The sequence below is a fragment of the Mastigoproctus giganteus genome, chromosome 1 (genome assembly GCF_048544385.1).
Source record: "Mastigoproctus giganteus isolate SK-2022 chromosome 1, ASM4854438v1, whole genome shotgun sequence".
NCBI lineage: Eukaryota > Metazoa > Arthropoda > Arachnida > Uropygi > Thelyphonidae > Mastigoproctus > Mastigoproctus giganteus.
The window spans coordinates 183,379,047-183,403,631 of NC_143575.1; the positions used below are offsets into that span (position 1 = coordinate 183,379,047).

At 37.8% G+C, this 24,585-nt stretch overlaps 1 protein-coding gene across 1 annotated transcript in view; it reads right to left on the reverse strand.

Annotated features, from left to right (window-relative positions):
* LOC150091352 (uncharacterized) overlaps positions 1–15,044 on the reverse strand; it is a 47,086-nt gene extending 32,042 nt beyond the window's left edge. The window contains exons 1-2 of the mRNA XM_090383379.1: positions 14,719–15,044; positions 10,190–10,288 (exon numbers count right to left, since the gene is read on the reverse strand). Coding sequence (XP_090239505.1) covers positions 10,190–10,250 — 61 coding nt within the window. The 5' untranslated portion in view covers positions 10,251–10,288; positions 14,719–15,044. The remainder of the gene's footprint in view (positions 1–10,189; positions 10,289–14,718) is intronic.
* Between the last annotated feature and the right edge of the window lie 9,541 nt (positions 15,045–24,585).

Sequence of the window (24,585 nt, forward strand, 5' to 3'; positions counted from 1 at the left end):
GAGGATGCGGAAAGGTCAGGGAATGACCACCGCATATCCCCGGAGACATATGGCCTTAGTTGCTAATGCTCCTAAAAACCAAATAACAACAACAACAGCAGTGCAACCGTAGCAATGATAGATATGTGAACAGGCGCATTGTCTTGGTGGAACAAGACTCCTTATTCATCCTTGCAGAAACATTCTGCGTTTTCCCCGGCATTTGTCTTTGATGTTCGCATGAAAACACCCCACAAGGTCTGTGTAATATGGCCCCGTGGCTGCTTGGCCTTTGTGAAAGTAATCCACTAGCAATAGCCATCAGCATCCCAAAAAACCGATGCTATCACCTTGCCAACAGAAGAAATCGACTTGACTTTCATTGGAGGGGGAAGAAGGGCTGCGTTTCCATTGTTCAGACTGCTCCTTTGTTTCTGGCTGAAAGTGATGGATCCACGTCCCAGCCATGGTTACAAACCTTTCAAGTAAATTTTCTGGATCTGCTTGAAAAATATGCGAATTGTCACTTGACGTGACAACTCCTGTGCTTTTTTTTGATCTGCTCTCAAAAAGTTTGGGACCCATCGTGCTTGCACCTTTTTCATAGGGAGAACCCCCTTTATTATGTGGTAAGCACGTTCAAATGAGATGCCACCAAAGACTCTGGCAGTGTACCGAACTGTCACTCGTCACCAGACCATGCACACTGTCAATAACTTCTGGAATGATGGGCGTTGCAGATCTTCAAAAGGGGTGATCATCTTCCAGGCTCTCCCTCCCTCATTTAAATTCTGCTGTGCACTTAACGATGGAATGGGAAGGTACATCCTCCCCAGTGTTCTAACGATATACTCATGAATTGCTTTTAGCGTTAATCCCCTTTTTCCAAAATATTGAATGACTGGACGGTGACTGATTTTGTCCATCCTTCCACATTCGCACAACTTTATTGACTTCAGGAGCTGTAATTAAAAAATACCTTACTGAATACTGCGTGAAACTTGGTGAGTTGATATTTTAACAATTATACATTTTAAGTACAGAAAACTTTAATACCCTACCATTATCCTGACATACTCAGGCCACGAACGTTTCAAACGCCCCTCATATTTAGCATAATAGACGCTCTTTGTCCTATAATTTCTTAATTTAGGCTTCAATATGGCATTGGATTATTCTTCTACCGATTCCTTTTCCTTCATTATATTAATTTTATTTGAGTATGTTTCTTTTTCTGTATTATTTGATAATGGATTTCTGTGTACACAATGAAGCTTTCTGAAATATCATTGGTAGCGTTTTAAACGATGCATTCCTTCTTTATTATCAATTCTCTGCCGATGCCAAGAGTATTATACGATCACAAACCAAGCATATACAGCAATTTTCGATAACTTACAGATAATTTAATAAATATTGGTCTTTAGTTTTGGCAATGAGCATTGACCGATTATATCCCGAAAATACCTAAACCGTTGGGCCAGAACAACTCACTCACGAACTCTTTTGAGAAGTGAAGTTTTCGGAAGCATATTTTATGTTCTGCACTTTATAACATAAGTGATGGGGTTTTGATCGAAGGTTTATAGTAAATAAAATAGCCCTTGGGAGGGGAAGGCAGACACATCAAGAGTATACATGATATTCTATTATTTTTGTATGAATATCAGAAATGGTATTGTTGGAGATTCACAATCCCTGTTCAGATGGACTATATTCGATAGCATATGGATTTGATGGATAGCAAAATGTCCTCTTCCGTCGTCAACAGTCTTTTTGGTATACATCTACAATTCCTCCCGCTTGCCAGACTTTCTCAAGTTCGGGGTCATTATCATCTCATAAATACGTATTTTGTATACAAAAGTCCACTTCGCCTTTGGCTGTGGCCGGACTTCTTTCCTAGACCGCTTCCCTGTTTTATCGACATTCTTTCTTCAACGACCCGTGAGCGAATTTCTCCAACCACATTCGGCCACCATCTCACGCGACAACATACCAGGAAGAACCTAAACTCCCTTATCAAAGTTTGCCACGCCTACGTGTGAAACAATAGGAACACTAGGCATGAGTTCAGCTGTCCCTTTCCATTGCCTTTGCAAGATCGTTGTTAAGAGCGCTTGCCAGTCCCTTCGCCGAAGGCCTTCAATCTGACAACCGACGAGTGACGTTCCGTAGGCGTAAAACCCGACCCCCTTACCCCCCAAACCTTTTTTTTTCTTTCTCTCTCTCCCCCTCTCCATTCGCCATCATATTTCTTTTTTTTTTTTTTTTCCTTTTTTCTTTTTTTTTTCCATGACTCCAAGGCGTTTTGCGCCGTGGGCAGACGGCCGACTTGAGATTATAGGAACTGTATTAAGAGTTCCCGGATCCTGTTTGCTACGTTGACATAAGGTCACTGAACCACATACGGGATACGAAGAGTAATTCGAAGAATTTATTGGAGAAGATTAGTGTGTGTGGCACGGAGGGTAACTTAATTAAGGACACTTTCAGTCACCTCCGAAATTTCAGGAAAAAATGCGTAAAAATAGTCAAAATTTAATTGTGATGTGTGGAGAAGGTGAAACAGGTTAACAGGAATGAAGCATTTAAATTTACTGTTTATTGCAAATAGCGAATGTACAAGCGGAGACATGATCTTTCGCAGCAGTTCCTTGAACATCCCAGATGAAACTATGGTGGATCCATCGCTAAAGATTAAGTGAAATCCAATTGGACCTAGCACAGACAATGCGGATCCAGAGAATGGATTCAGTTCCTTTCCAACGATTTTAACGATTTTAGAATTTAATTAACCGCTGCAGTTTGTACAGTGCTGTATGTGTGTATGTATGCGGATGTACTTGTTTTGGGTGGCACCTAGACGTTTAGTCGAACTCCACCTTGGAAAATCTGTGTTGACAGAGAGAGAAACTGTCTACACTCTACAGCGATCAACACCCTGTCAATCACTGCCCATTTCTAAGCATGATTGCAGTTTGTACAGTGGTTACGGTTTCTGCTCTTCCACAAGGTGTGAAAAAGGCTTACTTTCGAATCCCGTTGATATGGAGGACTTATTGGTTTTTTACGCCGTGGCCTAGTTAGTTGGCCTTGATCTAGGAGTACATGGTTATTCATTTCATCCAAACGGGCAAATTGACTAAAAGTGCATTCAATTAATAAATATATGATGATGGAAAAGCTTGGTTCCATCGCGAGATATTTCTTTAAGCCGAAAGATATTAAACTTACACATTCCAGCTGTCAATTACAAGTCGTCCGTAACCTTCGTTCATTAGATTACTCGTTCAATTTGGAAATGTGCGCATGCTCAATTGTTGGGCGGAGGTGTTTCACCTCTCATTCTAAAGACGTGATAAATTGTTACTCCAAATGCTTCTTTCGTTGACTTACCCAAAAGCAAAATCGTTAGAGGGGTAAAAAAAGAAAACTTGACTTCATCATTTCGAATTGGTGTTAAGGCAGTTTTCCTTTAAGAACAATCTTTTCCTAAATTATTGGATCGCCTAAAGCTTGCCCTTATAGGTACGAATTACTTTTTTATTACCGGTCGTTGATATTTATTCTGGAGACATTAACTTGTTTGGTTTATTCTGATACTTCCTATATGTGCCTAATTCCAGGCGCCAGGGGGAAAAGCAAATCATTTTCCTATTTAACGAATGGAAAATAACATCACCCATATTTTAAACATGGATAACAACATGAATGGAATACGTCACAGAAAAATATCTCAGAATCAGGAAAAAACGTGATCAGTCTATCAGCGAATAGACTCTATAAACATTAGTCATATTCCAAACCTTATTTTATGCAAGCTATAACAAAAGCTGCTTAATATAAGTATCGGTAAAAGATGCAATGTAAAATCACGTTATGATTATGAAGTGTCTCTTCTGGCAGCAGAAAGCAGTGCCAGACTGTATTGGGAATTGTAATGAAAGCACAATTTTGAATATCGTCTTCGCAATTCCATGAAATGTACTTCAGCTTTAGATCAGTGAGAAATGAAACTCACTGCGTGACATCAAACATCATGTGCCAGAACTTCACAGCGGTGATTGCCAAGCAGAAATACGTCTGCAATATGTGTCCAGTGAAACAGCGCTCAACTTTTGGGAAATTTGATTGTTGACGACCTGGCCTTGATCACCGCCCATTGCAATATCAGGGAAAAGTAACTATGGTTGGCCTCGTTCAACAGTTAAAACTTCCGTACCGAAAGCAGTCTATCAACTCTTCCATCAGCATTCATCAGGCTGCAGCAATAATGAGATTGAATTAAAATCTCTGTTGGCACACACCGCATGAGTCAAATTTCATCTATATTATATATAGAATTCCATTCATGTTGTGTTCTTAAAGTAGGAAGTAAGCAGACACGGCTGAAATGTTGTCGGTGTGTCCTACTCATCGCATTGATCATCTGGGAGTTACCATAAATGTAATGTGGACTGAAAATTCGATTTTTACGTGCTAAGGAGTGTTAATGTACGCCGAGGAGGTAGGCGTAACGAGAATAATCTTCCTCTGGCAAACAGCCTACGTTGTACAATGAAATAAGATAAGTGTAAATCCAGTAAATATCTAATTATGAATACTTTGGAGCTTTCGAGACAATCGTGTCTCTTCTTCAACAGAGTTTGAACTTAACTGATACAGTTATGCGTGCAGTGAGGCGTGTGAAGGCACGTTATTCAGTCATTAAACTGGCGTTAATTGTTGCTGCAGGGACATGATCAGTTCTTCTCCAACGCTTGTCGAGGTATAAAACGGTTGTCTCCAAGATGGGGTGCAGTCTCATGCCCTTGCAGCGGTCCATGGCTCTCGAATTGAGTGACTCCAACCATAGGCGGTGACGGAAGTGCCTGGAGTGGTCTATTAATTCGTGGTCTCGTTTGGGATTGAGGTCGTGGTAGGTAGCCCAGAAGTGCTCTGCGATTACGGACTGGTCGGTCTCAGCAAGGCAGATTACTCTGTCGTGTTCCACAAGGCGGTCTTGAAGACGTCTGGAAGTCTCTCCTACGTAGCAGCTGTCACAGTCTGTACAGGTTATGCGGTATAAATAAATAAATAAATTTTCTGTTTATACTCCGGGACGACCAAACGGTCAGAGGAGTTCACAAGACAGACAGAATACAAGAAACAGCACCGTATTCAGCAATCACGGGCTTGAACCCCGGTCACTCAAGGCACGTGTACTTATATTACACTGCTGCGTAAGAGACGGGAGACAGGGGTCTTTACACTGGAGACTAAAAGGCTTCTACTCTGGAGGCTTCTACAGGGCAACTGTACGCATTTTATGCAGTATTCCCTGAGGATTTTAGAGATCCGGCCTGACGCGCCTGGATAGTAGGGAACGTAAGCGGTAGGTATATTGTCCTGGGTTGATGGTCTCTGGTGGACTGTGAGCTCTTGTACTTGCAATAGGCACTTGTCTAGTACGTATGTTGGGTAGCCACAATTGATTAAAAATAAATAAATAAATAAATTTTCTGTTTATACTCCGGGACGACCAAACGGTTAGTGGAGTTTACAAGATACACAGAATACAAGAAACAGCACCGCATTCAGCAGTCACGGGCTTGAACCCCGGTCACTCAAGGCACGTGTACTTATGCACCCGCGCGCCTGACCACTAGGCTACGGCGGCCTCCTCTGTCCTCACACGAGAAATCTCGCTGCGCCTAGCTGCATCTGTTCTGGAATAGCTCCAAGCTCTGGATAATAGAGTGCGGGCAGTGCTGTTGAGATGACGGGGGAATGGCCGGATCTGTAGTTTGTGAATTGCCCGCGTTGTGTTGCATTCCTTGCAAGGATGTTTCGATCTCCCTTAAATATTTAAAAACACCTTAGAAAGTGGGGTTAAAATGTTTTGTAGCAACATGTCATATTGGCAGAGGATGATTCTGTGGGAAACTTTCTTTGTATCGGTAAATCAGAAGGTAACAATTTTCATTGCTATATTGGTGTGTTGAACCATTCCGGCGTATCCCGTCTTCCTGCACTTCACTTAGTCCCGATCATTCAGACTCTATAACGTTTTACAACAGCCCTTCCAGTGGCTGTTGTAAAGCACCGTTGATTACCTGCCACTGCATTACCCCTGTGAACTTATATGGACTGATTTATGGATATTTCAGGGGTTGGAATGGACTGAATAAACCGCAACCTCCATTCCAGAAGTCACACGCATTGGTAATGTCGTATACACACTTTATTATAAAAAAATAAGATAATTTATTAACGAACGTTTCCTTTCGTAAAAATTTCCATTTCGAATCCTGGGTTGTTTTTTTTTTTTTTTTTTTTTTTCACAGCCCTTCATCTGTGCTGGACTACATAACAATAGAAAAATCTTTTTGTTCTTTAGTTTTCACCACAGGTATAGATTAAGCTTGTTTTACTGTGTTACGTGAGGTCTAATGTGTGAATTTAATTAATGCTATTGTTCGTTCGTTCATTTCCAGTGGTAATAAAGAATATTTCTGCCACCCACGTTAACACATGAAAAACACCTGTTACATAATGAGGCTCGCGAATGATGACCGATTTCGTGGTTGATTTATATTGCGTAACTGTAATCGACTTTGCCATATAATGAAGGCAGTGGCGTAGCCAGGGTAGGGTCAGCAGGTACATTGTTACCTTCTGACATCGAAATCTGGTTTTGTGGCGCCTTTTCAAAAAACAGTCACGGCTTCTTTTTTTTTTTTTTTTTTTTTTTGTGAATGTACCTGCTGACAAAAAATCCTGGCTACGCCACTGAATAAAGGTATTGTTTTAACAACCACAAAGTACATCTCTAACTTAGGCTGATTAGTGTATATACAGTTTAATTTACGCACCCGGCAAGTGATGCCACCGAAACATTGTAATTTCAAATAACGTTGTTTTCCCTGAGAACATTACCAAGGATATTCATGTTCTGCTATTCAGGTGCTAACGCTTCCGTTATCTTGCGCGTGGAACATGATTACGGTGACTCAGTTTGCTCGTGCCCTTACCCCTTATGGGTTGAATGTTAGCCGGTATTTGAGAGTTCATTTACCGCATGAGCAGCGATGCGTGAAGTTTCTACCGTTAGCCCTGTAGGAAGTTTGACCACATGTAAGTGGTATGTTGCAATTCTAGGGGGTTTTGTTTTTTGTGTTATGCGGACTGTTTTACCTCTTTAATTCCTTTTCCTCACGACAAGTCTTTCTCAGCTGTGTGTCGTTCTCTGAATATCTTTTTCGGTGTTCCAAATGTTCACTTCGTTTTTGTGATTGTTTTGGTGAGTCAGTAATGAAGGAATTAAGCCCCATGCACATTTGTTTTTATTATTTATCTAGCGCTTAGCGCAAGCGCTAGATAAATAAATAAATAAAATCTAATGCGGACATCCCGGATTAAAAAAAATTAACTGCTACTGTAGCTGAGTGATCAAACGCAAGGGCACAGTGTACAAAAAAAATTAACCATAGTTAAAGCTCAGCTGACTTCTAAATACGGCGATGTTCTTACATTCTTTCTACCTTCTGAACTCGCCTGACCCTATATGGACTTACCGGAGTATAAAGTGAAAATTTATTATTTTTTTAAATCAATACGTCGACGTGATAGTTCATAATAATAGGCCTGCTTCGTTTTGTGTACTCATATGGTTTTTGAATAGATTAGTCCAAAAAGGATTAACTTTCAGGAATTAAATTTTTAAATGCTTAAAGGGCAAGAATTACAAGAAATTCATGAGAATGTTGCTGCGTATGGTTAAGGTTGCTGCCAAAACTCGCTGTTATAAAGGGGTCAAGAAGGAAGGGAAAGTGAAAAAAATGTCGATCCAAGAATTTTGAAAGAAAGCTTACTGTAACCATATTCTTCGACCATCCTGGTCTTTTGCTGTTACTTTACTTTAAAGAACTCAATTTGGAATGCAAAGTTGATATGTTGAGCCGCCTGCGTCTCAGCATCAAGCGCGAGTGATAAGACAGCTGACAGAAAGAATAATCCTGCTTCATGATAATGCATGCCCACTCGTTGCTAGATTCGATTGAGGCCACGCTATTAAAGCTACGTTCATCAGGCACTCATTTATCCTGTACAGTACATATTTGTGACCATGTGACTTATGTTTTTGGCTTGTTTTGTAAAGTTTTAAAATGGCTTTCAATTCTGAAGTCAAAACAATCGAAATAATTTTTGATTAAGAAATATATAATTTAGTGAAGCAAGGGGGTCTTATGTCCAATTTATAAAGGTAACGTTTAGTTTTTTAAAATATATTTTTAAAAGCCTTAAACGTGTTTTAATTGAACAGCCTTCGTATTTACTCGGAATTACATAAAACTTGAGTTTAAATTCTATTGATGGCTGTAGGAGGCCTCCGTAGCCGAGCGGTCAAACGCGAGAATACCATAGTACACGGGTTCGACCTCTGAATGAACACTTACCACAAACAAAAATACAAACGACTTTATTGGAGGTTATGTTGCTCTGTTTAGTCGTGCAATATATTTAATTTGTAATTTACTAATCTTTCCTGGTTGTTTAATAAATATGGCTTATTACTATTATTATTTATTATTTATTTTTTTTCGTTTTCGGAAAATAATTTATAATTCCTCAACAAAATGGTAAATTCGAAATTTTACTGTATCTCAAACATTGAACTGTATTATAAATCTACTGCAGCTGCGATTTTTTTTTTTTTTTTTTCAGCAATAAAACAATAAGGTGTAAAGAAAGACATACAGAATTCTAGCAAAGACACCTTGTAGTGTAGGGTGTTCTCTTACTTAGCTAAACTGTCGATCCTTGCATAAGTAGGTCGAATGCTAAATTGATGGAGTGACTAAAGCTATATGGGGAATAAGGTTCAGAGAAAAAGCGTCAAAAATTAAAGACGCGATCGAGGACAGAAAGAAAAAGCCAACTAAGAAATTAGGACAAAGAAAACTGTTAGTAGCAGACATGAGTGACAACCAAATGGATGGAAACTTGTAACCATCAATAGGAACAGAATCATCTGAATTACAAATGAAAACGTAAACGAATGGGGAGCAGTTAGAACACGGAACATGCAAGACAAAACGATATTTCACTTTCACAAACGTTTCGATTGCTAACTATTTTGAACTTTCATCAGAGGGTATCTCCATTCGGGATATAAATTTCTGAGCAAGTGAATAACGTGCAGATTATGAAAGGGTCCTTTTAACTGATATCCTACAAAGGGAAGTTAATAAAATGAAGTGGTGCCAATCACTAATTGAGGTCGGCAACTAAATCATACTAAATGATTGCGTGCCATCATTAGATTCGCTCTGACGCCCAAATAGTTCATCTCTTTTTAGCCAAACGCACATAAAGAGGGCGTGAGCAGGTCTCGACATCCATAGCGCTAACATCAATTTTGTAATGAGACAAATTCACTAAAATAATGATTGGATTTTAGATAAAGTCGCTGCTCGTGGTTACACCCAGTAAGATACTTAAGCCTGCTATACACAAAAAAAAAAAAAAAAAAGTTTCCAGTTTGGATTTTTTGTTTTCTTTTTAAATTGATCCAAACTGGAAACTTTTAAATTGGGGTGATAATAGCTTATAGACAAATGCAGCTGTATTCTTCGAGTGTGAAGTGCCCCTGGGTAAACTCTGTAAACTTCAACAAATTAACTCAGATTCAAGAACAAACTAAATCAAGTTCCTTGAAATCTGGATATTTCGAAAAATATTGGTGACAAGAAATGATTATATTATTTTATCAACAGTAATAAGGTCATAGAGAGGGGAAACATTATCTTTAAATGATTTTATATTTATTCAGGAAAATCATTGGAGATGTTTTTGAGAGCACTGATTCAGATCAAAAAATATTAAAAAGTCAGCAGTTACTAAGTGACTGTTGTAGAAATATCGGTTACTTTAAGCTTTGAATTGGCTTGAATGTAGCTTTGAATTGGCTTGAATGTAGCTTTGAATTGCAGTATCAGGCCTATCTTAATTTGTTAAATGCTGTTTCCGAGAATAAGGAATTATCAAGTATTTTATGAATTTGACATATATTGGTAACTGACAAGGGAGCGAGAGAGGAGGAGGAATCAAACTGTGTTTTAAAAATATATATTAACTGCCTTAATAGTGTAGATTCTGAAATCCTGTCACAGGTATTCACTGTTAGATAAATAATGCAGCCAAACCAATTATAATTGCTACTTACCTAATCCCGTCTCCAGAATGCAAATCCAGAGAACAGCCCATACAACGGAGAAGTCCCTCATGGCTCCGCCTGCACAGCTCTCCGAAATGTTTCAGACATCTGAAAGCGGAAATAAATGATACTAATTCTGGGTGTCAATGCACAGTTGATAGTGCAGTAAAGGTCTGATCATTTGGTGTTAGTGTTAAGAATCCATGAACCAATCGAAACTGTTCTAACAATATTCCCAGTTGGGTGCTAAAGTATAAGTTAAATTTTTAAATATCCTACTCTTAGTAATTCGAATAATCGGTAATTCATTCTTTCACTTAGCACTTTAGAATAGCGTTTGTTGGCTTCTCTATTTCCATCATATTTCATATTCGTAAACTTTTTTTTTCTTCTGAATAATTCCTCTGCAGTTTGTTTACGTGCTTTGACTTCATCCTTGTTTATCGGCACGCCATTATCTCGTTCTTAAATACACTTAGTTGCATTTAAGAAATATGATGAAATAACTCAATTAGTTTTCTAAATTCAAAAAATAAAAATGTTCCTATTGGTTGCCAGTTATGAGTAATTCCTATCATTACAAGTATAAATCTATAGCAGTGGAACTGATAAACGACAGACGATAAGCTAAGATCACGACATCCGTAGTTCGTGTCTGGAACCATGTCGCGATGATCTTTAACTGCACCCTCAAGTCATAGAGCCTGCAGGGCCACGTGGCTGTGCTGTGAGACGTTAATCTGTCTTAGATCATCCGATTTCATCTGCCTAACATCACTAAGTATGGCATTATCTCTAAATAGTATTCCATTAACGAAGAAATATAACATGCTTTATGCAAGCGATGATTTCAAATATATTACATGCACAAAAGTATAGGAGTCCACTGGAAAAGCAATACATGTACCAACTTACTGGATGAAATTGATAGTTTATTTTCAAAACAGTCTTTCCGTTTTAAGCATTTTTAATACATTAGCACTTTGAAGCTGCTGATGTAGTCTAAAATTCATGTCACACTGATCAATTAAAGAATAAAACTTATGTAGCGCTCTGGACTTCCAGATAGGAAAGCATCAGGAACCCTGATCTTATAAAGAAATATATTTTACGATGTGTCATCCCCATCACACTACACATCTCAAATTTGGTCCTCTGCCCCGGAAATTATTTTAAAACTCCTAGAATTGGAGTTACTGGCACCTGAGTGCCCTATTTCAAGGGAGGGCTATTTTATATGCTAACCTAGATGTTAGTAACGAATGGGCCTGGTGTACTGGGGGTCCATGGTTGAGAGAGGTTGGGGTCCATGTAAACAATATTTATGTAAATATCGTTTCTTTAGATATGGCTAAATTTTACGTCAAATCGGATGCTTATTCTTTGAATGTAATAACATTTAATATTATACACGATTTCTTATCAAATCGGCGGCTTATTTTTTTAATGTAATAACATTTAGTATTATACGCCATTTATATTAATTAATAATGTAAGCTTTAAGTTGATTAATAAGTCATTTATAATTGATAAGTCTATTATATATTCTGTTGTATAATAGAATAAGTATGGAATATATATACTTTCTTTGACACCTCCTGGTCAAAGGCTGTAACTGGATGTCTTCAGCGAAATTTTAAAAAAATATATATAATAATAGTTAAACTGCTGTTCAAGAAATCTGTGTTCTTATTGACTTTTTCCAGTTTAAAAATTTGCTTTTGTTTTCTTAGCTACTCCTAGAAAACAGCGTGCTTCACTTCTTTAAATCCGTTTATATCGTGCTGGACATCCTCTCTATGTCTGTTACAGTTCACTTAGCGGAACAAGAGACCTTTTGAACATGACTTTTAGTACGCTTCAGTGGTCATGTGATCTTGATGGCATATATCCGGCCTTGAAACTGCTTCATCCGTACAGGATCTACACCACAGTGCTCACACACACGTCATGTCAACCATCGAAAAGAAAGGGAAAACACATTGCAACTGTTATTTATAGCTACAGGAGCCTTCTACTTAGAAAACTATCGTTTATAATTTTCATGCTGAAGTGGAATCACATTACTTGCGGTAGATGATCACCAAATTAGTTTAATGGTCCCGAGATCGATCGTGTCCCAAAAATATTTCGGTATTCGCAAGTACCGTGTATGATCTCAGATAATTTTGTAGTAAGAGGCAAAAAAAAAAAAAAAAAAAATGATATGCATGAAACAATAAAGAAAAAAAAAATCCAAGCCTCATTTTATGTAAGGGAAAAAAAAAAAAAAAAAAAAGATGACCGCCCGGGAATTAACGGTAGCGTGTGCTTTAAGTTGATTTAAATATCTACCTTTTTTTGCATATTTGAAGTGCCCTACCTGCTTCATTGTCAACTAAGAGAACGCCTACAATCGCTGTTGCTTTTGGTGTGAAAAGACTTTTGTCAGAACCTCAAAGAAAGTTTCGTATCTCATTTAAATTATTAACCATCTTGAAAGAACCCCACTGAATGTATAGTCTCGCACCCTTACAGCCAAAACAGTTGTGGAGAGGGGGTAGTAAGCCAAGGAATATGGACATAAATTACCTTAAGAAAATGCTTGTGGAAGAATTTATGCATGCATGTTAGAGTTAAGTGCAAATAATCTCTTACGTCCTTGATACTCTAGGAGGAAAAACTTCTCTCGAAGCAGTAAACAATTTGAGAATGTAGGTAGAGTATGTGTTAATATAATATGTATCTGCAGTAAAAGCACGCCATATCCGAAGTAGAAACTGTTGTCATGACAACAGTGCATCAGTTGCTTGGGGTGTATGCGTGCGTGCGCTTTGAAAATTCTGTTCAAATTGAATTTCTTCGTGTAATTTTATGTGTTACTTTTTTTTTTTGTAAAAACCCCAAACACGAACGGTATTAGAACCCATAGTACTTAGCCCCGTGTGTGGGTTGAAGGTTGAGAAGATTGAAAGAAGAAGATACTAGTTTACATTAGACTTGAATTTCTGTAGAACTACTAATTAATATTCCTCGTAATAGCCTTCACACTGACTCATTATACAGGGCATTTCAAGAAACAGGGGTTTAAGCTATTTGTCGTCTCGGCCTTTTCTTAAATTTGGGCTTGAAATATTTGAATTTTATGGAAAAATTGGACTGAGTAAACTCGTTAAGAATTTACTATTTCTAAATTTAAATTGTGCCTAATGAACTTTTTTTTTCTCAGTGGAGAAGTTGTTACCAGTCCTCTATTTATTCTAAGAATGTTATCAGTATATTTCTGAAACGAATTTTCTAATAAATCGATTTTATTAGTTTAAAATGGTTGTGTGTGATTTTCACTCTTCAGTAAAGCGTTTAATTGTGGTACAGCTATCTGAAAGGCAGTTAATTGTCGCATACCCCCGTGCTACAACCGTTGTGTTCGATTTTATTTGAATAAAAAAAAAAAAAAAAATCGGTTAATTCCAGAAGCAACCGATGACGTTTTTAGAATGAAGCGAAAATTTTTTCCAGTGGGGGAGAAAAGTAATTGTTTAGACAGAGTTGTAATTTAGAAATAGCAAAATCGAAACGGTAATAATTAAGCCAATTGTCATCATATTCAAAACTTTCAGCCCAAATACGACTAAGTCTAGACAAAGAGCCTAAACCTAGAAATAAGCGAGATAAACTCCAGCGCCTTTTCATCTAAACACTCTGTATTAATAAATCAAATGATATCTATAAGTAAATATTCAGTACACACAGCTTTTCATTTAATTTCATTCAATAACTGAGAATGTGAAATTATTTTAAACACTCATTAACATTCGTTCATGACTGTTGGCATGTCGGTCGCGACCAAAAATGCTTTAAAATTCGGTTTATATCATGTATGATATTTTGTAATTAAAATTCAATTACCGCAGACTAATTAATGGTAAAATTTATGTACAGTCTAAACTACTCTCAAGTTGATTTTGTAATTAATTATTTTATTGCGACAATATTTTTTATAAAAATGTTGTCGGCAATAAAAAGAAATAAAGGAATAATTTTATATCCTTTCTTATTATCTTGTGTGACTTACATTAGTCTGTCTCTATATCTCTGTATATAGTTCAACATGAGAAATGATGGTCAGATGAAATGCACAGATTATTGTAATCGGTAATTAAGTTATATGTTTATGGCTCGTATTAATAAATATCTGTAGGTAGAACACGCGTGTGTATAATGTCAAGATACAATAATATACTGCATCCTACTTCAAATTATGGTTTTACTGTATTACAATATTTACCACCACTATGACGCCATCGAGCCTGTTAGCCAAAAAGAATTTGCTTATAGCTTATTAAATAAATTCCGATATAATCGGGTATTTCCAAATGATTGAGATGCATGGGAAACTCGTACAGATGAATAATTTTAGTTCCCCCCCCCCATTTTTTATGATATCAACATTCAGTTTTCTTAATCTAGCTAAAGGTGAAATGAAGAATATATAACTAACAGTTACTATTAAAAAAAATCTCAAAACTTGTTGTTATAATTACAAAAGATTGACTTACAGGAATGTCTCTTATTACTCCTAAGTTTGGGATTCTTCGATGCCACTCCTGTCTCTTCTCTTTCCGAAGATCACTCAAAACGCTTTCTCCGATGTCGGAGAGCAAAGAAAACGTCCTACTTTTCGGTCCAGTGTATTCGCGTGTTGCTATCTGTGTTTATGTGCGGTGTGCCCGTATGTATGTCTGTATGTGCGCGCACAGTCTGTAAACACTTTATGGTCCTCAATGGCACCTGTATTTGTCACGGATGCTGAACTGTTTTGGAGGATAACATCCGTAGTGAGAGGCACTCGACACATGCAAGAAAGACGCCAAGCGAATGAACTTGCCTGGCTGCTGGCGAATAACGGTGTCCCATTTATCGGGTTTATGCGTCTTAAAGCTCCCCGCGCACCTGTAAAAGGTAACGGTGGCGCTGTTGTTCGAATTGGAAAAACGAAGTGGACCATTTTGTCAATTTTTTTTTTCCTTTATACCTTCAGGGGTAGAAATATTTTCTTCATACAGTGGAGTAATCTCATGGTATTCTTACGTTTGTTGTTGGCTCAGTGAAAGTGGAAGATTTTTTTTTTTTTTTTTTTATTAAGTGATAAAGATTAGCTCTTTCTCATTTGTCTTGTCAGTTGCAACTGGATCAAAGAGCACGCAACGCTTAACAGAATGCAAAAGCATTCTGGGGGCATGTGTAGGTGTGCAATAGAGAGATGCATTTAGATCTTGGACTCTGGGGATGTTTCCCAGTCGTGATCATAAGTGCTCTTAGTCATTCCTTCTCTCTCTCTCTCTCTCAGTAATACGCTTCTGGAAAAGTCAGTTTTTTATGGCTTTCTGGGTCTCTTATATATATCGAACTGTTCAAAATAACAATAGTATAAATTTATTCTTATGTTGAATAACCGTATTACTATTTTACAGATGATTTATTAAATTATAAGGGAGCATAAAAATGATCTTTATTTTTAAATCTCTTTTAAAAAAATGCAAGGCATCCATCATTGTCGTATTCGTTCATGAAAAATTTCCAAAAGCAAAATGTTCAGGTATTTGCTTAATTATTAGGAAGATAAATAAAGATAAATTCTGTTTATAATCTGGGACGGCCACGTAAGGTCAAAAGGGTTCACAATTTAGAGAGAATACAAGGACATTACTGTATTAGTTGTCACTTCGGCCTGAACTATGGTCACTCGTACGCGTATTACTGGACGCGCTTGACCAGTCGACTACGGCAGCCCTTTGTTTCATTCTTTTCTTAGCACTTATTTTTAGGGTTAGATAACTATGTATTACAATATAATTAAATATAGAACAGAGTACTTGAGGGACTTCATCCTTAAAAAAAAAAAAAAAAAACTGGCGAACCCGCTGTATGCATATCTGTGCTATTGAAACTGATTCATTAGTGATTGCAACTGTAGCACAACGGAAAATAATAGAACTCCTTTAAAATGCTCCTTTGATCCACCTCCGGGCTCTGAGGGTAACTTGCTGATATGCTATGCAATTCGAATACAACGCTTTCAAAAATAGAAAAGCTTTCTCCCCATTATTTATCCTCAACTTCACGTGTCAGTTGGTAGGTGGCAGTTTTTGTGTGAACGGCAGCCTGCAACTTGTTCGGAAGACGAGGGAAAAAAAGCGTCCTTCATTGAAATTCCAACCGCGAGTGCCATTGCGAATTCCGCCTGCACGTACACCACCCCCATTGAAGACAATTTCACCTTTAATCCCAATTTTGGGGGTATATAACCTCTTTCATTAGGGTTGCAAAAGGAAGGATGGATGCAAATTTTTTCTTCCGTTTTGTTTGTATCCAGGCGCGGTTCAGAGTGTACAGAACACCAGGCACCTCTCTGCTGTTTACTGTTCACTGAGTGGGAAATAGAGTAGAATTTATGGTTTTTGTTATCATACTTTAAAACATTTCGATTACCGTATTAAGTATTTTCTTCAGGGGTAATTGTGCACAACCTTATGAGAATAAGTAAGACTATAAATTAACTGCAAATTATGACTCACTTTACTTCATGTTTATTTATTTGAGCTATTTAGATTAATTTGAATAGCTTATTTCCAGTCTATAACACCGAGCAGCTAATCAACAGTCTTTATTAGTATTCCAGAAATCTGAAGATTGTGAGATAAGACACTTAAAAGAAAAAACCTGCATTTTGTCCTCCCCTGTAGATCTAAGTGGTTTTAATACCTACGATTATGACTTATCGTGTTTGAATATCTCTACCAGTCTGTTCTTCTATTCATGACACGTTTGTCAAGTGTAGATAAGACAATAATCTGATTTTTTTTTAGTTTGTTAAAACATGGCCACTGTCATTTATCAGTTGCTTACTCTCTCCCTTCTTTATCCACCTCGGAAGGCGGTTGATATCCCTAATGCACCAGCCCACATGTCTCCATGTACCCACCCAGCTAATGTTCTTAGAGTATATCTGAGTATTAATTGAGTAGATATCGTAATCAGTTGGCTGTCTGTTATGCCTTGTGGCTTACTAAAAACAAAGTTGGCCATGCAATTACAGATGGAGAACATGTCTTCCTGGCATTTTATCTCTTGAAAAGATGAATTAACATAGTACAAACGAAGTTAGTTTGTACTGTCTGTTTTGCTGATCGCATTTAAATTGCTTTTGATTGTTATTATACAGAAAATTCACAAACTTTAACAAATAATTTAAACTGCATTTAACGTACTTTATTAGGCTATACTTAATTGATAATCATAATGCGCTTATGGTACCAGAAACATTTTAAAATCAGCTGTAAGCTAAGAACACACAAACCTAAAGTATTCGTTTATGTTAGTGAATTTTGAAATCAAATTCCCGGTTTTGAACAAACAGTTCGATTATTTTTTATATACTGTAATTAGGCTTCTCCTTGAACACTTTTTAGTGGCGTTCGCATATGTATATGCTAAGCGCCTATTGTTTTCACCATGTCCGTCCGCCAGTATGTAATAGGGACTCCCAGTGGAGGATTTTCATGAAATTTTATATTTGGGCTTGTTAAAAATATTTGTTTGGCCAAACCAAATTTCATTAAAACTGGACAAATAAAAATCCGACAATTATTATTTCTTTTTTCCATACAATTTCTGTGGAAAGAAACGAAATTAAATGTAGTTTTAATGCAGAATCGTTAGCTTTAGACAGTCCGTGCACGCTTCGCGTTTATTTTTATGTAAGACTCGTGAACGTGATGTTGCTTGTCAAGAGATACATACTGTATATACTGAGAGAAAAGAGAATAAAAATAATACGGGAGGAGAGTAATAAATATTATATAGTTGTAATTAAACCAAATGGTTAACTTTAGAGAACATAAATCTGTAGAGTTTTATTCAGTGTTCTATAAAGTTATAATATTAGTAATTAATTGATAAGTAGATAACTATATTTACTTTTCATTTCTATTAATCACAGAAAATGAAAAAAACTCATTTAAATTAAGAAAGGAAAAAAAAAAAAAAATCGAGCGCCTAAAATGTAATGCACTACATACGATATTGGATAAACAAGTTTGACGTCTGGAATGAATTTCTTAGTTATGAGGCCCTTGTCCGTCTCTTCTCATCTTGCCTGACTTGTTATTAACTAACTTGTTTGTAATAATTCTGTTGAATTGTTACAAGAGGCTTAATTGTCGCATAGTGTTAGGGTCAGGCGCCACTCGTTTCCCACATCTGCGCTATATTTACGCTTCTTCTTTTTTTTTTTTTTTTTAAACACTTTGTCAGAAAAGGATTGGAATGCTGCAAAGTTCTTGGCATTTTGAATCAAAATATCGAGGTTATTAGTCCTAATAGGTTGAGTGCTGTTGAATAGTTCTTGTCTGAAGTCGTCATAAGCCGGGCAATGAAGCAGAACATGCCTCCAGTCTTCTACTGCCCCACAAAAACACAAAGGGTCAGGTTCAAGTCCAGTTTTACACAATTTATCCCGCAGTGAACCATGTCCAGTTATTAAATATGACGTTGTCATTGAAGGATAAAACCATCCCATAACTTTCTTATTTACAGCAAACGTTGCGTCTTCAATGAACTCCCTGGTAGTGAGTCCTGTTTCACTGGATTGCCATCTGTATTTCCACTTTTCAGTGAATTTTGTCCAAAGATTAATTTTTTCCTTCCGAATGTCCGTGGCCGGATTACTTGCAATGTCTAGGATTTGAGTTGCCAAACCTTTCTTTAAGTTAGAAATCATACCTCGGTATGCCACATAAAGGTCAATCGGGATACAACCTGAGATCACTTGTAAAGCATTGGTTGATGTTGTTCTGCAGCATCTGTGGTGTGTTGCCAATATCATCTTTCTCTGCAATGATAAGAGTTTGGCCTTCATTGTGACGTGAGTAACCCTAGGAAACCATATGGCTGCCGCATATACTACAATTGGCAAAAATATAGCCTTATAATATAATGCCAAAGTTTTGTGCTTTATACCCCATTCAGCTCTTGAGAGCCTAATCACATTGGCAGTAAACTTGTTAATCTTTTCAGCTAAATTCTTTACGTGGGGGATAAAAGAAAATTTATCGTCAATTAAGAGACCAAGATATTTATTTTGAGAAACATAAGGAATTTGGACATTGTTGATATGGCGTTTAGGAGGTCTGTTATAATCCAGTTTGTTGTTGAAGATCATCATTTTTGTTTTCGTCTCAGAAATTTTTAATTTATTTATTCTAGACCATTCCAGCAAATCATCCAGGATTTCTTTCCCATGTGTTTCTAGCAAAAGTCTTGACCTGCCTGGTATGCACAGCGCTAAATCGTCGGCATATGTTATTTTATTGCAAATTTGACTTTCTTTTAGTAACCATTGGTCTAAAACAGAATTCCAGAGTAGAGGCCCAAGGACAGCCTTGTGGGCATCCTCTGGAAATGAATTTTGAAAATACCAAGTGTTGCGAGATGACTTTTATCTGCCTATTTGAAAAATAAGATCTAATAACCTGATATAGTAAATCTTCACATTCTGCCTCTCGAAGTGACTTGACGGCGCTCTCCCACCAGAGTGTATCGAAAGCGCCCTCAAAGTCGATAAAAACAACCATCATGTATTTTTTTGTCTGTAGTTTTACATAGATTCACCAATTTTCTGATGGCATCTTCAGTGGAGGAGCTTTTCTTAAAGCCGAATTGTGAATTAGAACTCATATTACTTGCAGCCAAAACCTTCTGCATCCTAGGCGCTAATAATCTCTCATAAAGCTTTCCAAGATTTCCTAGAAGGGATATTGGGCGATATGCCTTGGGATCCGTTGCCAATTTTCCAGGCTTTCTGAGCATCTTTACTAACGCAATCTTCCAAAAATTTGGAAAAGTCCCCTCTAATAGACATTTGTTGAATACATTCAACAATATATGTGGAAAATGTTGGTAAAATCTTTTGATTGCCACATTTTCAACTAAGTCCATTCCAGGACATTTTGACAGATTGATTTTAGAAATTGCAAGTGCAAGTTCATCTAGACTAAATAGTTCCGTGTCATTTGATCCCTTGTAAGATCCGTTAACGAACCTTATCTGAGTTTTTTCGGTTGTGTCTTGCTCTGGGTGATCATCAGGGAAAAGTCTCTCTATAATAGCTTCAACGGTGGAGAGCCAATCAGTAGTCAGACTTCCGTTAGAGTTAACAGACCTATATATCTCAGGAGTTACAAGTTTGTCACGACAAATTTTGTATATTAATCCCCATGGATCAGAATTACCTGTATGAGACACTAGTTTCTGCCATGAGGATCTTTTGGCTTCCGCAATAGCTTCGAAATATTCCTTACGTAATTGACAATAGACTTCTTTTAGTCGCCTAACGTCTGTTTCTGTTAAGTACCTGTGCCTCTGGAAATTCTTCCTTGCATCTATAACCCGTCTTCTCAAAACAGATAACTGGGGATTCCACCATGGGGTGGAGCCAGGTCTCCTAACTTTCCTTTTAGTGGATTCAGTCAATGCTCTGTAAAGAGTGTTTTGCACAAAGTAAGCATATTCTACTGCAGTTAAACTGTTCAATTGTGCAATTTTATCATCTGAAAATTCTTGTTGCAAGACTTGCTTAAATTTGGTCCAGTTCGTGGTTCTCATAGAGAAGCGGTTTAAATCCTGAAGGTGACCTGAAGAACCACCATCCCTAACATTTAATACTAAATCAAAAGTGATAGCACGATGATCGCTATTGCATACATCCGGGCAGACCATCCAGTTTTTTACATGCTGCGACAAGCATGGAGAGGAAAGGGTAAGGTCTATGTTAGACCGTCCGTGAACGTTCCAAAAGGTTGTTGGCATGTTGGGAAGATTATGCACATTCCAATGGTTAGTCAATATAAATTCTTCAAACACAGAACCTCTAGCGTCGTTGCGTTCGCTAAACCAAAGTTGAGATTTTGCATTGGAGTCAGTTGAAACCAATATATTTGCACTAGGAAAAGTGCTTAAAATTTCTTCCAACAGATGCATTGTTACCTCAATATTATCATTTGGAGCGCAATATAAAGAAACCATGTAGAAGTCTAAAAATTGGGTAGAAATATGGATGCAGGTAGAAAAGAATGTACAAAAACGAGATATGACTGTTACAGTTAGAGCTCCATTAAATACAACAATGGCAGTTTTTGGCTGCTTGGATTCACATGCGACGACTCTAGCTAATACCGGATATCCAACAACGTGATATAACTTATCCGTTTGTCTATACATCGAGTAGGGCTCCTGAATAGCCAAAATGTCTACTTTATCCTGCAAACATGAAGCTCTTAGTTCATCTGCAACGCAACGTGAACGCTGCGCGTTCACCTGCATTATTTTTAGGAAGTATTTGTTGGTAGATCTATTGTAATTTAGATGGTTTATTTGTGTATTATTCATTAGCAATTTTCAGTTTTGCAAGTTCAGCTGCCTTCTGATATTCTGGACAGAGTGGATCCCTTACAGAATGTGCATTGTTCCTGTTCCTCCTCTTACAGTTTATACATCTCGGGGGTTGTTCTTTATTGGGGCAATCTGCGTATATATGTCCCCCAGCTGCACAATGACCGCAGGATACAGTCTTGTGGGTGCAAAACTGCGTGAGGTGGCCAAATCCCAAGCAACTGAAGCATTTTGTCACTATTGTAAATTTCCTGTATTTATGGGCTGAGAATCCCAAGAAAATTCTATCGTTTTCTGAAATATGTCTAAATAATCTCGGTGAGAAACCTATCACCCAATTTATCACTTTTGTCTTTGTGCCGGAGCTAAAACGTAACATCACCTCTTCCTGAATCTCTTCAAAGTAAAGCCATAATCTTTAAGATTTTTCATAAAGATGTCCTCTACTATTTCTTCCTTAGTCAAATCTCTTGAAACGTCATAAACTAATAGTGTAGGAAATGTCATTTTTGGTTTGTCCGACTGTAGTCCAACATCTTTAAATGTGGATGATTGTCTAAGCAGCTCTAAATCCTCCTTGTTAGATGTTTCAACTAACACTCCATTATTTCTTACAATTCTGACGTTTTTAATTTTTAAATTTTTATGTTCAGAACGCAGAGATTTGGCTATTACTTCTTTAACTTCCAACCCCGAGGCCAACTTGGAGTCGTCCACCGATCTAAAGATCTCCACATGCTGAGGGGCACTGATTTGTGTTGTAACAGTTTTAGCTTCCATAAGTATCCTATCTCTAGAGTCAGTTATATTATAATGCTCCCCTCGTTCCACTCTATCTCCTTCAGAATACATCTGCTTCGTTTGTGTCGAGCTGATCCTGACTTTATCGGCGTAAGATGGCTGTAAAGGTGGTCAAACCAGCCTTGCCACTCATGATTTGGTCAAACATATTAGCTCTTACTTGTAATTCCTTTGTCTTGACTTTTAACTTCTCATTTTGAATTATCAATGACGTGGTAATCGTTTCCATCTCTGCCCAAAAGCTATGGATTATGTTTGAGGCTGCCTTAGTTACTTTATTGGTTTCAGCAGCCATGAAATCACTCAAGTTTTTCTTTATTTTCGTCAAAGCCACCTGCATACTAGCACTATCTGCAAGGCATTCTGCATCAATCGTAAAAACTGGGTCTAATTTAGACTTATCAGTATTCATTTTATCCGGAAATTCTTTGTCTTTTATGCCCTTATCCTCAAGAACACCCAGATTAACCTGAGAAGTAGACGCGTTAATTTCAGAATCGCTTTGTACAATATTTACACAAGAAGTCGTACTTTCAGCTTCGATGTCTTTGTCTCCTGACTCAGAACTTATAGTTTTATGAGAAGTGGAGGTAGGTTTAATGCGATCCTGAGCCAAAGGAGGTAAATACTGCTGTGTCAGTTGAGTAACGTGATTAGCGAGGGCGTCCGTAAGCGTAGTTATCAACTCTCCATAGATCACTTGGCCACTCTTATAGCCATTGCCTTTATCAGGATTCAATATTATAGAGTTTTCTGATGTGGTCAGATTTTCCCTTTGAGAGATGTCTGCGGGTGTAATTCCTACACTTTCCTGATTTTCCTGACATCTCCAGATGTCAATTCTTTAGTTGTCAGATCTGGTTTTGTGTTAGTTCTCGCGCTGCCACGACAAAAATCACAAGACCATTTCAGTCGCCTTTCTTTCTTTAACTTTTTAAATGATGGACCTAGGCAGGCTGTGCAAAAATTACGGCTACATGTACAGCATTTAAAGATGGCCTCAGGGTTCTGGTGACAGATAACGCATTCCTGTGTCATTTTAGAGCTGATATCCATTTCAGATTGCATACTTTAATTTTAACTCGCTTCTGCACCTGCCTCTGCTTCTGAAATTTACAAAGATACTACTCGGGGTCTATTCTTAATCCTCTTGTCTTTGTTCTTAGATACTTGTTTCAGGAGGGTTATCTCCCTCGAGTATTAACCCTACTCAGTGCCGCGAGTACTTACTAGTTTAGTGCTTTGCTATTGGCCAGTATACATCAGACCATTCTTATGATTTTTAGTCTTACAAGTAACTGGATAACTTCTGCATGTGGTAGTAAACCTAAAACATACAAATAAAAATTACCTGTTCATTGCTTGCTTGTTTAAAGTCGCTCATATATTCAGGCATCCTCTTAGCTATCCATCAGTATATGACACTATGTGGAAACTTTTAGTAATCCATACTTTAGAGAACTTTCTTAGAGGAGCACAAATCAAGAACACTATACCCTACCCGCGCTTGCGCACTCTCTCGCTATATTTACGCTGTGAAAAAATACAGTACTACTGTAAATGCCAGAAAAGTGTTCTATGTTGAATGTGTTGGGTTCTGTTCTGTTCTGGCATTTGGCCGCAGGAGGCCTAATGGGATCCCATGAGGTGTGTATGCTCTTTGTTCTCTGGCTGGGCTTCGTCAGAGTCACCTGAGCTTCCTAAACGGAGACCAAGTATTAAAAAAAAAGGTGTGTGTGTGGGGGGGGGGGTAGAGTGCGGTAGTGTAGGGTGTACGGAAAAAGAAGGGGGTTGAAAATAATAGTAAGGGTGTAAATGTAGGTGAAGGTATCCCCTAAATTGAGAGTGGAGCGCTTTCCCCACCAGGCCAAAAGGTGGAGGGGATAACTCCAGGGATGGGAAAAAGCATCACAGCGAGAGTGCTGAGTGTGACTGACGTTTAGCGGTAGAGTGATATAGACCACTGGAACCTATCCAGCCATATGGCTGGGTTAGCAAGTAAATTTACCATGCGTGTTCCAGGGTGGGTTAGCAAGTCGAGGTAGGTGGAAGTTCTAAGTCGATGTTAGTAATAATGTCAAGTAGAGATTTGATTTCCGATTTGGGCAAATCCATCACGGGTTTGTATCCCTAGCTTGAGTTAGTTGTAGAGTCCTGGGCGTACTCCGTTAATT